The sequence below is a fragment of the Theropithecus gelada genome, chromosome 14 (genome assembly GCF_003255815.1).
Source record: "Theropithecus gelada isolate Dixy chromosome 14, Tgel_1.0, whole genome shotgun sequence".
In the NCBI taxonomy this organism is placed as follows: domain Eukaryota; kingdom Metazoa; phylum Chordata; class Mammalia; order Primates; family Cercopithecidae; genus Theropithecus; species Theropithecus gelada.
In genome coordinates, this window is record NC_037682.1 from 34,940,866 (window position 1) to 34,958,110 (window position 17,245).

General features: G+C 37.1%; 1 protein-coding gene across 1 annotated transcript; it reads right to left on the bottom strand.

The window, feature by feature from the left end:
• Positions 1-310: 310 nt before the first annotated feature.
• ARL14EP (ADP ribosylation factor like GTPase 14 effector protein) lies at positions 311-15,389 on the bottom strand. Its single transcript, XM_025358297.1, has 4 exons — positions 15,238-15,389; positions 7,100-7,590; positions 5,564-5,691; positions 311-1,960 (listed from the first exon to the last, which is right to left on the bottom strand). Exons 2-4 carry the CDS (start codon positions 7,523-7,525, stop codon positions 1,732-1,734), a joined length of 783 nt encoding a protein of 260 aa, XP_025214082.1. The 5' UTR covers positions 7,526-7,590; positions 15,238-15,389; the 3' UTR covers positions 311-1,731.
• Between the last annotated feature and the right edge of the window lie 1,856 nt (positions 15,390-17,245).

The following is a 17,245-nucleotide window of genomic DNA, read 5'->3' on the forward strand; positions in this document are numbered from 1 at the left end:
TAAATAAATAAAAGCAAAGAGATGATACCATTCCCCCATCCTCCAGACAGCATCCAAGCAAATTCCAACATCAAGATGCAATCAATTTCCAAAAAATTTATTTATACTCTGTATTAACCGGTGTTTCTCTTTTCCATCATCACTCCCCTAAGGAGTCTTTTTATAATCCTAATCAACCACCCCCCAAATTTTAATACCACAAATATAGTATCTGTTTAAGTACTGTGTGTATATTCATGCTTTATACATAAAGTTTTTGTCCCCCAGAACAATTTTGACGAGTGCATGGTGCAAACAATGAAAGGTTTACAGTATTAAAACTTTTTTTATTTGAATACGTGGGGAGAAGAGAAATATATTTCAGTACTTAGATATATAAATTATTTCCAAAACAGTTTAATACTCAACTAGTCGGTTCTATCAAAATCAGTTTTCCCTAAAGCAAGCATTGTTCCCAGCTACAAGCGATCCTCATTTTGCGTGGTACTGTGGGACCATAAAATGGCCATGAAATCTTAATAATCAATGGGGAAAACGATGACTGTTCCATGACTTTTAAGATTCTGCTAAAATATGACAAATTCTTAAGATCAGTTATAAATGTAGGAAAAAAATGCAAAAATGTTTAAAAATATTTAGTACACTGTAATTTAAAACATTAGAAATAGAGCTAAAGTGTTTTATTTCATTGTAAAAACGAAGTAGTTTGAATAGGGCTTGCCTTTTTTTCTGGCAAGTAACTTATGATACTGAGTAAGAATCTTTTATGTTCAAGGCAAACTCATACTTCTTCTAAGTTTGGGTCCGCTTCCACCCTTTTATTGCTTGTGCTTTCAATGTTGTGAAATATTTCTATATTCACATTAAATATTCTTTAATGTAAAGTTTTTTTTTTTAACCATCACTTCCTCTGGGACATATTTGTCTTTATTGCAACCACTTTTCTTATCTGTGTTGATAAGTTTGCCTTCATTAAGCTCCTATGAATGCACAGCAGCAAGAACAATATTCCCATGGTCAGTGACTTCTTCTACAAATTCATTTATGTTTGATTAAAATTTCACTTCCAGTGTTATCATTTTTTATTGCTTTGCTGCACTTTCATCTTTGTTGGCCAGCTCTTTTGAGTGTTCACTTCTATAAAATGTCAACTGGATGACAAAGTGACAGCATAACTACGTGCCCTGCTGTAAGTGAACTGAGTAACAGATACACAGGGACAAACCACTGGAAGAATCTGAAAGTAGTCAACATGACTGGTTATTAATCATGAAGTATATCTGTTATTTACATAGCGATCTGTAGACTGAAGAACTAGCAGAGAAGTTTGTACTTCATGTAATTACTCAAGAGTTATACTGCGCTAACTAAAATTTTAACCTAGATTTTAACAACAGTTTCCTTACCAGTTTCCTTTCCTTCCCGGTAAGGAAACTGGTGTTTAAATGAAATCTAGGTCACTGAAATTTGTGCCCACGGGAAACATGCAAATAGAGGACTGTCTACACCCTACTTGTTAATATTGATCCAGACAGGCTTAATAGGCTGAAAAATAGCCTATCTGAATTTATATCAAATAGTGAATCTTAAAGCACCCAAGATGAAAAATCAGGGCACACTGAGGTGGTTTTAAAATCTTTGTCATATGACAATCAAGCTTAAAATATATCTTAGAGTAACAGAATTTTAGAAATAATGACCTTTAAAGGCCCCACAGTTTGGTACCACAGATTATCCAGCATGTTTATTATGAATTATTTCTCCTCCTTCAATTTCAATTTGCTCATACAGCCACTTGCGGTCACAGCGGCATTCAGCTCCACACTTGGTAGAACCACAGGCAGGACAAGCATAGAAACATCCTAAGCAATCTTCATCAAGGCAGTCACAGAGGTCCATCCCACTAAAAATCAGGAGACCTTGGCTATCATAGACCTTACTCTTTGCTGGTATCACTTGTCTGTGAAATAAAACACAAGGAATTATACCTCATAAATAAGTTATTTTTGATTATTTAATTGAAAATACAGTTAAAAAAAAAAGCGATAAAATATTTTGAGATGAGGTCATGCCAAAATGATTTATAATTTATCTGACTCAAGGCTTATTCTATTGTCAGCAGTAAATGAGCTCCATGTGAGAAGAGCAGACCTAACTCTAGAGTGTTGAGACAAATCCAAAAAGTCTGAATACGCTTCTTGAAGTCCATTAAAAAGTCACTTCAGCAAAGGAATGAACAGGAGCTTTGTCCAAAAAATAAGTATAATTTTCCCTTTACTTTAAACAAACAAAAAAGAATGACAGGTTAATAGTGGTTCATTTTATTAGTTACCAACCTCTTCACTGTTTTATCAACATAGTCTTATTTTTATTATAGTATATCACCTCTATAGATTTTTATACTACAATTAATGTTTTTGGTTCTTTAATGGACTCTAGTAAATTTGGCCTAAAAATATTCAAATGACTCAATGGTAAACTTTAACAGATGGAATAGATGGCATATATAGAAATGTTGACTGAACTAAAAAATAATTCTGAATGATTATACTAACATTTGTTTTAAAGAGTCATATTCTAAACAATCTAGTCCTCCCATTCATTCTGTTGACTACACAGAACTGCATTTCTATTTCAGACATGTAAAAAATAAAAACCTTGCATTCTCATAAAATGTAATTACCTTTTAGCTGCTACCCATAGAACAGAGACATATGAATTACAGGCACACTTTGGAGGTATTGTGGGTTTGGTTCCAGACCACCGCCAATAAAGTGAGTCACACATATATATATTTTTTCCTTTTCCAGTGCATATAAAAGTTAAGCTTACACTATAGTCTATTAAGTGTGCAACAGTCTTATCTCTAAGAAAAAAATGTATGTACCTTAATTTAAAAATACTCTATTGCTAAAAAATGCTAACTATCATCTGAGCCTTCAGTGAGTTGTAGTTTTTTTTGCTGGTGGAGGATCTTGCCTCAAAGAGGAAAGCTGACTGATCAGGGTGGTGGTTGCTGAAGGCTGGGGTAGCTGTGGCCATTTCTTAAAGTAAGACTACAGTGAAGTTTGCTGCATCAGTGAACTCTTCTTTACAAAAGATTTCTCTGTAGCATGCGATGGTATTTGATAGCATTTTACCTACAGCAGAATGTTCAAAACTGGAGTCATCTTCTCAAATTCTGCCTCTGCTTTATCTACTAAGTTTATATAATCTAAATCCTTTGTCATTTCAGTAATGTTAATAGCATCCTCACCAGTAGATTCCATCTCAATAAATCACATTCTTTGCTCATCTCTAAGAAGAAACTCCTCATCCATTCAAGTTTTATCACAAGATTGCAATATCTCAGTCACATCTCCAGGCTCTGCTTCTAATTCTAGTCCTCTTGCTATTTCCACCACGTCTGCAATTACTTTCTCCACTGAAGTCTTGAATCCCTCAAAGTCATCCATGAGGATTGGAATCTTCTTCCAAACTCTTGGAATGGTGAATCCTTTCCAGAAGGTGTTCAATTTACTTTGCCCAAATCCATCAGAGGAATCACTCACTGTTTATGGCAGCTCTGGCCTCACAAAACGTATTTCTTAAATAACAAAACTTGAAAGTCAAAGTACCCCTTGATCCATGGGCTGCAGAATGAGTGTTGTGTTAGCAGGCATGAAACATTTATCTCCTGGGACATCTCCATCAGAGCTCTTGAGTGATCAGGTACATTGTCAATGAGTAGCAATATTCTGAAAGGAATCCTTTTACCTAGGCAGGAAGTCTCTCAAGTGGGCTAAAAATATTCAGTGAACAATGCTGTAAACAGATATGCTGCCATCCAGGCTTTGTCCCACTTATACAGGACAGGTAGAGTACATTTAGCATCATTAGGACCCTAGGATTTCGAAGAGGTAAATAATTGGCTTCGACTTAAAAAGTCACCACCTGCATTAGTCCCTACTAACACAGCCTGTCCTTTGAAGATTTGAAGCCAGGTATAGACTTCCCCTCTCTAGCTATGAAAGATAGTATCTTCTTCCATTAGAAGGCTGTTTGTTGGTCGGGCGTGGTGGCTCACATCTGAAATCCCAGCACTTCGGGAGGCTGAGGTGGGCAGATCACAAGGTCAGGAGATTGAGACCATCCTGGCTAACACGGTGAAACCCCGTCTCTACTAAAAATACAAAAAATTAGCTGGCCGTGGTGGCACGTGCCTGTAGTCCCAGCTACCTGAGAGGCTGAGGCAGGAGAATCGCTTGAACCTGGCAGGTGGAGGTTGCAGTGAGCTGAGATTGCGTCACTGCACTCTAGCCTGGGCGACAGAGCAAGACTCCATCTCAAAAAAAAAAAAAAAAAAGGCTGCTTGTCTACATTGAAAATCTGTTGGGTAGTGTAGCCACCTTCATCAATAACTTGCTGCTTCACCTTGCACTTTTATGTTATGGAGATTGCTTCTTTCCTTACCCTCATAAACCAACCTCTGTTAGCTTCAAACTTTTCTTCTGAAGCTTCCTCACTTCTCTCAGCCTTTGGAGAATTGAAGAGGGTTAGAACCTTGCTTTGGTATAGGCTTTTGCTTAAGGGAATGTGTTGTAGCTAGTTTGATCTTCTATCTAGACCATTTAAAGTTTCTCCATATTAGCAAAAAGGCTGTTTTGCTTTCTTATCATTTGTGTTCAATGGAATAGTACTTTTAAATGTCCTTCCTGAACTTTTTCTTTGCATTCACAACTTGGCTGTTTAGCACAAGAGGCCCAGGTTTTGGCCTGTCTCAGCTTTTGATGTGCCTTCCTCCTAAGCTTAATCATTTCTAACTTTTTTTGTAAAATGAGAGACTTCACTCTTCATTTCACTTGAACACTTAGAGGCCATTGTAGGGTTATTAGTTGGACAGATTTCAATATATTTGTTTCTCAGGGAATAGGGACACCTGAGGAGAGGGAGAGAGTCTAGAGAACAGCCAGTAGGTGGAGCAGTAAGAACACCCACAGCATTTATCGACTAAGTTCACCACCTTGCATTGGTGTGGTTCCTAGTAACTCAAAACAATTATAATAGTAACATCAAAGATCATCATAACAGATATAGTAATGAAAAAGATGTAAATATTGCAATAATTACCAAGATGCCACTGAGATGGGGAGTACATGCTGTTAGAAAAATGACACCAACAGACTTGCTTACCAGGGAGTTGCCACAAACTTTCAATTTGTTAAAAAAAAAAAAAAAAAATAGCACCTTGTAGAGAATAAAGTCAAGCACCAATAAAAGGAGGTATGTCCGTACATATACCACAATGCTTTTCAGATAAGTGAATTACTTTAATTGTAATTATTTTAACTCTCATGCCAAAATGATTTGCTTCAGTTCACTGCTACCTTCTTGGAAACAAATTTTTGGAGTTGAAAGGGATATTTTATATGAATAAAAACAAAGGCCTTCATAGGTTTCTACTAATTCCATATTATCCAATTTAAAATATGAACCCAGAAAATTCAAAATTTAAGAGAAAAATAGGGGAACAATGCAGATGTGAAGCAGCAAGTTAACATGTCTTCAAGAACACTTAGCCTACCTGTCTGAACCAGCGGTTGCATTTTTTGTAAGCCTTCTTTTTTCTCTTTTACCAGTTTCCGGAGCAAATTCAGTTTGCCTTCCTGGATTTGTAAATTGTAGTGACCTCAAAGCTTTAGCAGTTCTTCCCTGAAGAAAGGTAAACAAATTATCAACTCAAATCTAGACATCAGACAATAACATTTCATTTAATGTTAAACCAGATGACTTCCTAACCTGGAAGGCAGTCTGGAACATACAAAAAAGAAAACAAGGTTTTCTTGCACTTAGGTTTTAGAGCCTAAGTGCAAGAAAGTTTACACGGCCCTAGATCATATTCAAAGTGTATTGGTTAATGTACTAGTAACATTTTCATTATTTGATTTTAGTCTCTGGTATATTAGGAGCAGAGGAGGAAGGCATTGTGAAAACGCTAATGGCTGCTGCCAACACAGGCGAGAAGGCACAAAAACTGCTGTATAATCCAGTGGCACATAACTGATTTCCTAACAATCCTGGGTCCTTAAGGATTTCTTGTTGTTTAAGGGTTTATGTTTGTTATTTGGGGAGGAAAGAGCTGCGGCTGATATATTCTACAAGAACATTGGATAGATAAGGTGAAGACATCTACAGTGACATCATCAGCAAGTATCTAGTATGAACTGCAGATAAATTGGGCCCTCAAGATGTTCCTCTCAGAAGAGAACAACAGGAAAATAGCATAATTTCAAATTTCAACTATCTTTTAACTTGGTTTAATAAAAAGGAGAAAAATATTCCAGAGGTAAGAATTATGAAATAATTACAAGTAAAAATTATGAGAAGTGCTTCCTTGGCATGCTTGTCCTACACAAAAGATAGCTTTACGAAATCTTAAGTTGTTCTGATACGGTTAAATATGCATGTAGGCATGTCAATAAGGAATAGAGGAAAAATATTTAATACTTTACAATGTAAAAATGTATTATTATTATTTTTTTACCACAACGAGTCCTAAAATTAGCCTTGACCATACCAAGTAGGAATTCAGAGCTAGAAGCAAAGAAAACTCACAAGCATTTAAAAAACTCAAGAATGGGATAGTGTCAAAGGAGAAAGAAAGAGTGAAATAAAAAATAATTACTATAAGTCATCTCTCTAATGCTCCTTTTAAAGCGGTGATTTCCAAGTCCTTCATATAAAGGCAAATTCATCCTGCTTCAAAGACACTTGCTGTTTGCTATGTACCATGTAGTCACTTTGGTATCAGAAAAGAAACAAAATTTTGGCTTGGCCGGAATGTTCTGAAACCCACTCCTAAAGTCTTCGTACTAAAAGTTGTAGCTTGGAGTCTCAGGCATATTTCATTATTCCTTTCCCAAGCCTACTTTCTTTATCCCCCAATCTTGACCTTCAGTGTATGTGAATAATATTTAGACACATCATCCACTTTCACCCCCTCCTTTTAATTCACTGTATCCTAACAAATATAGTAATACTGTAAATATGATTTTCTTATAGTTAAGCAAAATCCTACATGGTAGAATTCACATAGAAAAAAAATGAATATTATACATACATCTGACTCAGGTTTCCTTTTCTGGCGGTCTTCAGTATCAACATCCACACTTCCATTGATTATCTGTGTGCATTTTGGACAAAGCTTCCAACCAGGTACAAGCTGTCTTCCGAATTTTGCACTCAGAAAAGTGGCATCATCTAAGTCAATTACATGCAAATTTTTTTTGGCTAATTTTTTGTGTATGTTAAATGGGTCACAACACGACTTCTGTAAATCCTCAAATCTGTCAATGTAAATTTTTACATGATGAAAGCAAATTGTATTGTTCCCAGAAAGTGTCATTCCAGTTCTAAGTTGAAGTAAAAGCATATCATTTGATGACAATTCTTGCAAAGTCTTAAAACCTGTGTGACGAGTATAGTAGGTTTTATGGCACTCATTTGTAGTACGAAGCTGGACTCCAACTGAACATGGATCCATCATTCTTGATTCTAGCAAATTTTCCCTGTTTTATTTTGTCTAGAGGTCTAGGTCATGGGCTGATCACCCTAGAGAAAATATTAAAGATAATCAAATTTGTGCTGCAAGTTTATCTAGGAAACTGAAAATGTATTTGATAAAATTCAACACCTGTCTAAAAGAAAATAAGGAATAAAAAAGGTATTTCCCAAAGTCCTATAATAGACATTTAATAATCAAACAGAAGCATTCCCTGAAAAGTCAGAACTTGACGAGAACACCTGCAATTACAGATTATATTTAAGACTATATAAGAATTAAAAAGGAGGAAATAAGAAATATTATCCAAAGATACATGAGAAATACAAGAGGTTTAACAAACTATTAGAACTAATAAGAGAATTCACCAGGGATGCTAGAAACTGAAAAACACTGTATCTTACAAAATATGTGACTCTTACAAAAAATATATAACAAGTCCTTCATGGAGAAAATTATCAAACTGAAAGACAAAAAAGGTACCCTAATAAATGCAGCTATATATCATGGAGTGCCTCATTATAAAAAATCTGTCAATTATCCAGGAATACATCTGTAAATTCAGTTTTATTCCAATCAAAGTTCCATCAGATATTCTACTCCCACCCCACTGGAATTTAGCAAGCTGGTCTATATCAAAGAGTAAAGGTCTAAGAAAGCCAAGGTAATCATGAAGGAAAATACAGTAACATATTGATTTACTATAAACCTATTCTAATTAAAACTATGGTATTGGTATAGTATAAACAAACAGATCCATGAGTAGAAGAGGGCTTGGTATATGACATGTGGTACTATTAATCAATGGGTATCACACACTAATGAAGAAGGGACTTTAACCAGTTAACCATATGGAAAAAGGATTAGATCTCTTCTGCACAAACAAAAATCAATTACAGGTGGATTAAAGAATTAAACATGAAAAGAAAAACTAAACATTTTATGAGAAAATAAAGAAGATTTTCTGACATGGGAGTAGGGAAGAATTATTCAAACAAGCAAGCAGGTACCAAAAAAAATAAAAAGATGGATACATTTGATTATATGTAAAATTTACACATTTCTGTATAACTAAAGGAGAAAAAAATGACACTTGAAAGGTGTTGTTAGGATTATTATTGTAAATATTCGAGTAACCCCTCACTTTAAAAAATCAATTAGAAAATGACAGAGTCCATTGGAAAACTAAACAAATATAGTTAGAAAATGACAGAGTCCATTGGAAAACTAAACAAATATAGTTAGGCAATTCACAGAGAAAGAGAACAGCATACAAACTGTTTCCCTCACAGTTCCTAGGAAAATGCAAATTAAGTATCATTTCTTAAACATTTGCTTGAAATCAATTTAAAAATCTGATATCTGGTTAAGATGTGTCCAACTCTTACATGCTCCTTATAATAACTTTGGTAGGAATGTAAATTGCTGCAACTGCTTTAGAACCTTTTCTGCAATTTCTTGTAAAACTGAGGAAGCATATACCTTGGGACTGACCTCTTTTCAGTTCTGGGCATCAGCTGGAGAAAAATATCTCCAATACGAGCACAAGTTATATATGAAAACTTTCAGCATTCACTGCCTTTGGCAGTGAAAGATGACAAATAACCTAATTGTAAAGGATGTGAAATTGTTACTCACACAAGGGACTCCCACATAACAGTTAAAATGAATAAACTACATGAATTACATGTATCAACATGAATAAATCTTAAAGACAATCTTAAGTGAAAAACGTTGTAAAGGTTATATAGTATCATCAGTAAGGGTAAAATGGGAGGCCGAGACGGGTGGATCACGAGGTCAGGAGATCGAGACCATACTGGCTAACACGGTGAAACCCCGTCTCTACTAAAAAAATACAAAAAATTAGCCGGGCGAGGTGGCGGGCGCCTGTAGTCCCAGCTACTCGGGAGGCTGAGGCAGGAGAATGGCGTGAACCTGGGAGGCGGAGCTTGCAGTGAGCCGAGATCGTGCCACTGCACTCCAGCCTGGGCGACAGAGCGAGACTCCGTCTCAAAAAAAAAAAAAAAAAAAAAAAAAAGATTCACAGATGAAACATGAATATATACTAAAATATACATGAGAGTAACATATATCACATTTGTGGATACTTCTGAGGGGAAAAAACATTTTTTTTCCCAAAAAGATTTACAGAAAATAAGGTTTGGTGACATGTACATAAGTGCTTCACTACTGTCCATACTTTCTATTTGAAATTTTTCATAAATATTTTCAAAGCAAATTAAAAAAACTAAGTTGAATTCTCAAGAAAAGATGCAACTCGTTAGGAAAAAAACTGCTGTTGAGAAAAGATGTGAACCACTGAAATCTGAGTGGTGGTAAGGTCCCGTGAAATCTAGGATTCGGCAATTTTACAAGTGTTTTTAAGCTTTGCCAAATTAAAAAAAAAACTGGAGAGAAATCTTAAACACTTTTTGATGTGGTTTCTGCAGAGAAAATAATCAGCAAAATCATGTAACAATAAAAGACCCTGGCCTCAGGTAACAAAAAATGGTGAATAAATGTCTGTGCTTTAGGTCAAAATACTATATTTAGAAAGTTAAAAAATAAAATACACTTTAAAGTGTTAAAAAATGTTACTGAACATTTTAACTGGAAAAAAGCTTTAAAGCTGGTAAAAACAGAGTATATTTATATTCATTTATTCTGTTTTAGTTAGCTTTTAAAAGGAACTAATATAGGTCCTAATCAAATCAGATAAAATGGCTTCTATCACAGTAATAATTAGAACATTTTTTTCTAGCCAGGCATTGTGGCTCACGCTTGTAATCCCAACACTTTGGGAGGCCGACGTGGGTGGATCACTTGAGGCCAGGAGTTCTCGACTAGACTGGCTAACACAGTGAAATCCCGCCTCTACTAAAAATACAAAAATATTAGGTGTGGTAGTGCAGCTACATGGGAGGCTGAGGCATGAGCATTTCTTGAACCCAGGAGGTGGAGGTTGCGGTGAGCCAAGATCGTGTCACTGGACTCCAGCCTGGGCGACAAAGCGAGAGTCTTGTCTCAAAAAAAAAAAAAATAATAATTTTTTTTCTTCAAACAGATAATTGGGTTAAGATAAGTTGAGGAGAAAACGGAAACCAGAGGTAAAGTTACAAAACAACGAACTACGTGGCAATGTATCTTAGCAAATAAGGGACACAATCTGGCTCTGACGTTTATTAATACAAGGGAAACTAGAACAATTATCCCTCAGCACTGTATAGAAAATAATGCTTAATATTTTGTTAATGCCACAGATTTTTATTTGTAGGTAACTATTACCAGTTTTTAGCCACAGACCTATAATGGAATTTTTTGCCATAAAGCTATTTCCTAGTATTCAAAACTTGGGCTACCCTGGCCATATTTGATAGGAAAAGCATCTTGGATTTAGGAAACTAAAACTCATCTGTCCATAGTAATAACACATTTTTACCCTTTAGGTTAATTTCATTTACTCTATTTATTAATTTAAATTTTAGGTAAAAAAATTCTTTTCCTTACTTATTGGGGAGTCTCTGTTCTGTTAGTTTCCTTTATTCGTGGCTAAATTACTACAAAATTCACCAGAGTTCATCATGATGAAAGGAAACTAATGGAACAGACTCTGTAACTTGTGCCAGTGAAGTTGAATACCTATTTCTGAAATTCCTGGCCTCAAGTGATTCCCTCACCTATCAGCCTTCTGAGTAGGTGGTCCTGTAATTTGTCTATAGGAAGTTAAGGTTTTTCTTAGTAACAGGCACGACATTGAGCTGGCACCAAAGAAAGATCTCTACTTACTGGATGCAGAAAATGGGGTCACCAGATTTGGCAAATAAAAAACGCAGGATGCCCTGTTAGATTTGAATTTCAGACAATGAATTACTTCTTTACAGGACCAGCTCATTTCAAAATTAAAATATCCTATCTGATAAAAGACATTGTCAACTGTGATAAAAACTAAATTTTACACAGATTAAAACTCAGCAGCAAACTAATCCCACTCACTTGAGTACACACACCTGGTCACGGCAGTTTTAAAGTCTTCCATAGGTTAGCTTTCTGATCTACAATTAGGCAGTCTGTTCACATACTGTCAAAGAGTCCAAGTCCAGCTAGCTCAAGGAACACTAAATTTCAGACACTGATCATAAGTGGTCACTGTCTGCATTCTAAAAATTACAACCTCTGGTTGTTCCTCCTCTGTTATATTCCTCAGTGTTCCCATTTCCAGCTCTTTCTGTCTTCCTCCTATAAGCTAAAGTTCTGCATTCCAGTCTGTTTCCTAGCAACTGTTTTTGCTCATTTTGGTCTGTGTTGTGGCAATGTGGCGTACAATTTATATTTTATTTTCTTCAAATGACAGTCCAGCAACTTCATATTGTTCCTTTCACCTACAGTACACTGCTACGTTCTTCCATAACGATGATTTATCTGGCCCCTTCCTTAATATAGTTGGAAATGCTTTACTATTTACTGCCCCTGAATCAGCACTGGCATCAACTGAGACCTCGGTAGAAATACAGAATCTCAGTATCAGCTCCAGACCCAATGAATCAGGATCTGCATTTCAAAAAGATGCCCAGGTGATGTGTAAGCACATTACAGTTTGCTATGTACTGCTCTAGATAATTCAATTAAAAAAATTAAACTTAAAATGTTTTGCTATCTTCTATATTTTATATTTTATAGAAGATAGCAAATATATAGAAGAAGATATATTTTATAGAAGATAGCAAAAAAGAATAAGAAAACACAGATATGTATTTGCCTTACAGGAAGTCTAACTCTAGGGAAGATTATTGGGGGAGAGGAGATTTAAACTTGATAAACTAAGGACAGAGAAAAACATCTGCTTCAATAGAAAACTGCACTGTTGAGAGCACAGCCTTTCAGGTTTTCAGATTCTGATTATATGGGAAGTCTGATTCTTTCAGCATCTTGGAGTTATTTTACAACTGTCAACTGTAGATAACCAACAGCAAGGCAAAATAATTGTATTCTTGTAAATTCTATCTGGTGAAGGTTCAGTGATAGAATTTGTCTCACTGTGGAAGCAGCCAATTTTGCCTTCACTTGTGTATTTATTTCAATATTTCTGCTCTATAAACATGTCTACTTTTAATTGTCACTTAAACTGGTTATAGCATCTTACCAGTTCCTATTTTAATAATCTTTTAATGCAAGAAAAGATTAATTTGCTCCATTCAATCACTCTGGTCAGTATAAAACCTAGTACTCCTCATGGAAGAAGAAAAAAATCCAGCTTCTTATAGGATAACAAGCAAACCAGTAACAAAAACCCCAGTCTTAGAAAGATTCACCACGGTATAAATAAAATCCAGGTTTTCAATACTTTTCAATGTCAAATAATAAAACCACTTTTTGACAAGGTGAATTTTGCTTGAGCCCTGTGCTGGTTCTTTATTAGCTATAATTTAAAAAATCCACCTTTGAGTTAGGTAAGACTCAAGGATTCCCCCTTGTTTACCTATGACCAGGCAAGAGAAAGACCCTCCAAATTCCCATTTTTTGCTTCAATTATGAATTTATGAATAATTTGCTGAGCTGCGTGGCCCTACAGATCAAGTGGAACAAAATACTTGTTAAACTTTAGTTTCTCTCCTTCCCCCAGGTTCCTGAACTTTAGCCAGCTCTCAGCCAGAGCCAGGGAATAACATTCTCAGATCTACTATTAGATCAAGCCACCCTTATATCTTACTTCCTCACACCAAAACTTTCCAGCACGGTTCACTCCTTGGAGACTTTTGCAGACCTTTTGGTTCCACCCATTGCAAAAGTCCCTTTTCTCCTCTTGCAATAACCCTTTTGAATAAAGTCTCTCCTAAGTCCAGATTTCTTATTTGACATTGTCTTAAAAATTCTGCCTAGGAGAAAATTAAGACTTCCTCCTGCCTTAGGATTGATATCATTTTACTTTAGTGCCTAAATACAGCATGTTTTGTGATTCTAAGATTAACATTTAATATTTTTGTAGCACTACCTAAGAATCAAAAGAGAATGAAATAAATGTAGAATACATTGATTAGACCTCTCCTACTACCTTAGGTAGTAAACAAAAGTATTTGTTCTTCATACAATTTGAACGCTGCCGGCTCAGGGAATTAACCAGCTTTACTTTAAAACATCAGTAGTTTTAAAGAGTTCTTAGGCATTATCTCTTGCTACCCATTAAAAAACGGTAAGGAAGGTAGACCAGGTTGAGGAAGCTGAGAAAAATCATACGTGGCCATGATGCTTGCAAGACTTCCTAATAAAGCAAGGTCCAGGACATTATCACAGGGGTTTCGAGGTGTTAATGCAGAACACCCCCCCACCACTACCAAAACAGCAGAACAGACACTAACAAAACAGCAGCAGAGGGAACTGAGGATTCATCACGGAACTCACTTTTTCTTCCTAAATTTGTGGAGGAGATGCAGAAATACCCGTTCCAATATGTTAATTCACGTTAACATAGTTTTTTAGTTTGTTACCAGTCTCCTTATTAGTGGGAAAGTAAGATTTAGAGGAAATTCAACAAAACAAAAAATGTACTTCGTTTTGTAACTGATGTCTCTTTTACGAAAAACAGAAAACAAACTTTCATGAAATGTTTTATGAAAAAAATTAAAGGCTTTTTTTTTTTGGCATAGGGTCTTGCAACTTATAAAGCATCTTCCCAGATTATCTCTTATTTAACAAAAATACAGTTTAATCTACCCCTACGCCCCAAATCAGTAGCTTTAGTTAAGGGCACATACACCTACAAAAGTTACGCATCTTGCAACTGTGAACTTTTTGTGCCTGTCATCTTCAAATACTGATTACCTATAACATGACAATTGGCATTAATCAAAGGGCCCAAAGGCCAAGAGGAGAGTCTCAATCCTCAAAAAGATCTAGGCACAGTAAGAAAGGTAAAGTTAATTTAAAACAAAAATATAGTCTATAACATCATTGAAAAGATTTGGTTCAAGTGTGGTAGTCAGGACATGCCAGGTACAGTGCTTAGGGCAAATATCATCTCAGGAACCTTCATAGCCACCCTGAGGAAAGTACTATCATTCTCATTTACAGATGAAGAAACTCAAGCCTACAGCTTTTGTCATCATGCCTAACAGAGTGCCCCCAAACCCTGCAATGATTCCCACCCCAACCCTGTAAGAGGCCACATACATTTCGTCCTTAGTTCACGGCTATTTACAAATGACTAAAACCACCAGATCCGTCCAATGGGCACCTACTAAGTTCATGGTACCGGGATGGAAAAATAAACATTAGCCTTTGACTTCAAAGGGCCAGGGTTGAGAAGATTCTGATTTGAAAAATTAAAAACAAAAATAGCAGAGATACAGGCTGTCTACGGGGTTCAAGGCCACAATATAATTCTAAGTACTTCAAGTCAAAATCGTAGCTTTGAAGGCCCTGGGCCTACTGGACACGCGACGACCCTCGGAGAGGTCAGAGGCGACAGAACCTGTTCTGGGCTTTGGCCCAAGGCGTTGCGTCGCAGATGAACTATGGGGTAGGGGTTGATCTGGGGGTGAGAGGCCCCGGCCAGCTGCTGGAAATCCCCCTCACGTGTGCGGGCCTCCTCTTCCCCCTCTCCGCGGGTTCCCCCGGGACGCCGCCGGGCTCCTTCGCCACTCAGGGGCCCGTCTCCACTCTCCCGCTCCTCCCCAGGGCCTCCCCCGCTCCCCTTCCACCTTAGCTTCTGCTCTCCTCCGCCCCGCTTCGGGCAGGATCCGCGTCCACACAGGACACACTCGACCGCCCGCTTCCCAGCCAGTCCCCGCGCTACCACTGAGAGGACGGCAAGCGCGGGCTAGAGGAGCTCAATGCCACCACAAAGAGACGTCCGGGAGAAGCCTAGAGCGGACACGAATCTGGCGGCCTCCGGGGACGGAAGGGGCGGGGCGGAGTGAAGTGGCAAATGATTCAAGGCGAGGCAAGAGTTGCTTCAGATGCTGTGTTTTGCAGTCCTCCGAGAGGTTAGGGATATGGGAGGTCCCTGGGGGCCATCTCTTACAAGACACAGTTCCCACTAAATTGGATTGTATTTGTAAATCTCCACACCTGTGCGTGATAGTAAACTTTTGCACGCAAATACCCCGACCTCTGAAGGAGGGTGTGTTAAAAGGATCTGAAGAATGGACCCGTTGTTTAAGGTCTCACGTTCTATTTCTTTCATTCAAGCGAAATATATTCCAAAATGCATCTTTTATTGTAAGCTATAAAAATAGCTATTACTTCGAGTAAAATGTAGGCTCCAGGAAAATCCTTGTAAATTTTCTCAGAACAGAAATGGCATTTTTCTTGTATCCTATTGTCTGTCACAGTATAGGTGCTCATTAATTTTTACAGTGGGTTTTATTATCTAGAATCCTGGAGAACAGAACATCTCTTAAAGATTCTTGGCTTAATTATTTTAAGTTCGGGATAGCAGGGAAACAAAAACTATTGTTTGAAACCCCCCAGTGAACAGGCAAATAAGACAAGCTCCACCAAGGCCCAAACTTGCTAGTAATTCACTGCATTACTGTAAGCTGTTTTCTGCAGTGAGTCTATAGTCCTCCCACCACTTTCATACTGCTCCCCGACTAGGCAGGCGATTGATGCCTGGAACTAGGGAATGACAGAAAGGAAAAAAACAATGGGTAATTTCTTCAACTGTGTCTGCAGGAGGTTGCATTCTATAATTATTTTACTGTTTACTTTGTGGTTGGCACTTTGTTAAGTAATGATTAGACAAAAAGAATAAAATGTATTTCTGCTTCCAAGGAACTCACAAACTAGTGAGAGGAATAAACAGTTAATCACAGTGTGGTGTGAAAAGTGTCATAACAGAAACACATGGATATAAACAGAATAAAATGATAGGGCTAAAGCAGGAGTGTCAGATTAATGCAGATTAATGCCTGCATGGAACTGTCATGTGGGAAACTAATTTGATGCAATGGTGGCTTCCCAGTAAACGAGGCAAGCTCTCCTAAAGGTAATGAAACAGAAGGCTCACAGCTTGAATTAAGATTATTAAATAATATAGCCTATTTAATTTCAGTATCCAGTGAAAAGGTGGAAGAGTTGTGGTAAGTGGACACAGTTAGGATAAGGTGCAAGCAAGTGGAAGGACACCATCACCTGAATCATGGGTTAAGTAATGTGCATATATTCTATCTGCCACAACAGCCTTCTCTGCTGATGGTATACTTATGAGGACCAGAGATGAGGTGTCAGCAAGGAGACCCACAGGTGGAAATGCTTTGGGCCAATGGTACACACCTGCTTTATTGGATAGAAGCAGGGAAGTATGCCTGGTCACAGCCAGAGCTTACTGGTTAAGCTGTTGAACAGATACAGGGTTTTTTTTTTCCATTTCCTGGGCAGAGCACATATGAGACTATTCTAGGTGTGACCAATGGGTGGCTGATTTAGGAGTGACATAGTTAATAGCCCAGAGATGTCATGATTGCTCATAGCTTAGTTTTTCCATCCCTTTTTGGCTATCAGTGACTCTCTATTCCATCATATTTGTATTTAACTTTGCCATGTCTTATAGTTTACTAACTTACTATATATATTTTACATAATCTTGCCTATGTTTCACAAAGTACATGCTTACTCATATTCTATATTTAAAATATGCTAGGAGTTTTGCATTTATCTCACAAGCTACTAGCTTACTTACTCTCTGTAGTTAACACTTCTTATGAC

Coding starts and splice junctions, on each gene's coding strand:
- ARL14EP (XM_025358297.1), bottom strand. CDS start 7,525: ATGATGGATCCATGTTCAGTTGGAGTCCAGCTTCGTACTACAAATGAG. Junction 5,692..7,099: donor AAAGGAAACCTGAGTCAGAT/GTATGTATAATA, acceptor ACCTTTCTTCAG/GGAAGAACTGCTAAAGCTTT. Junction 1,961..5,563: donor GCAACCGCTGGTTCAGACAG/GTAGGCTAAGTG, acceptor TTTATTTCACAG/ACAAGTGATACCAGCAAAGA.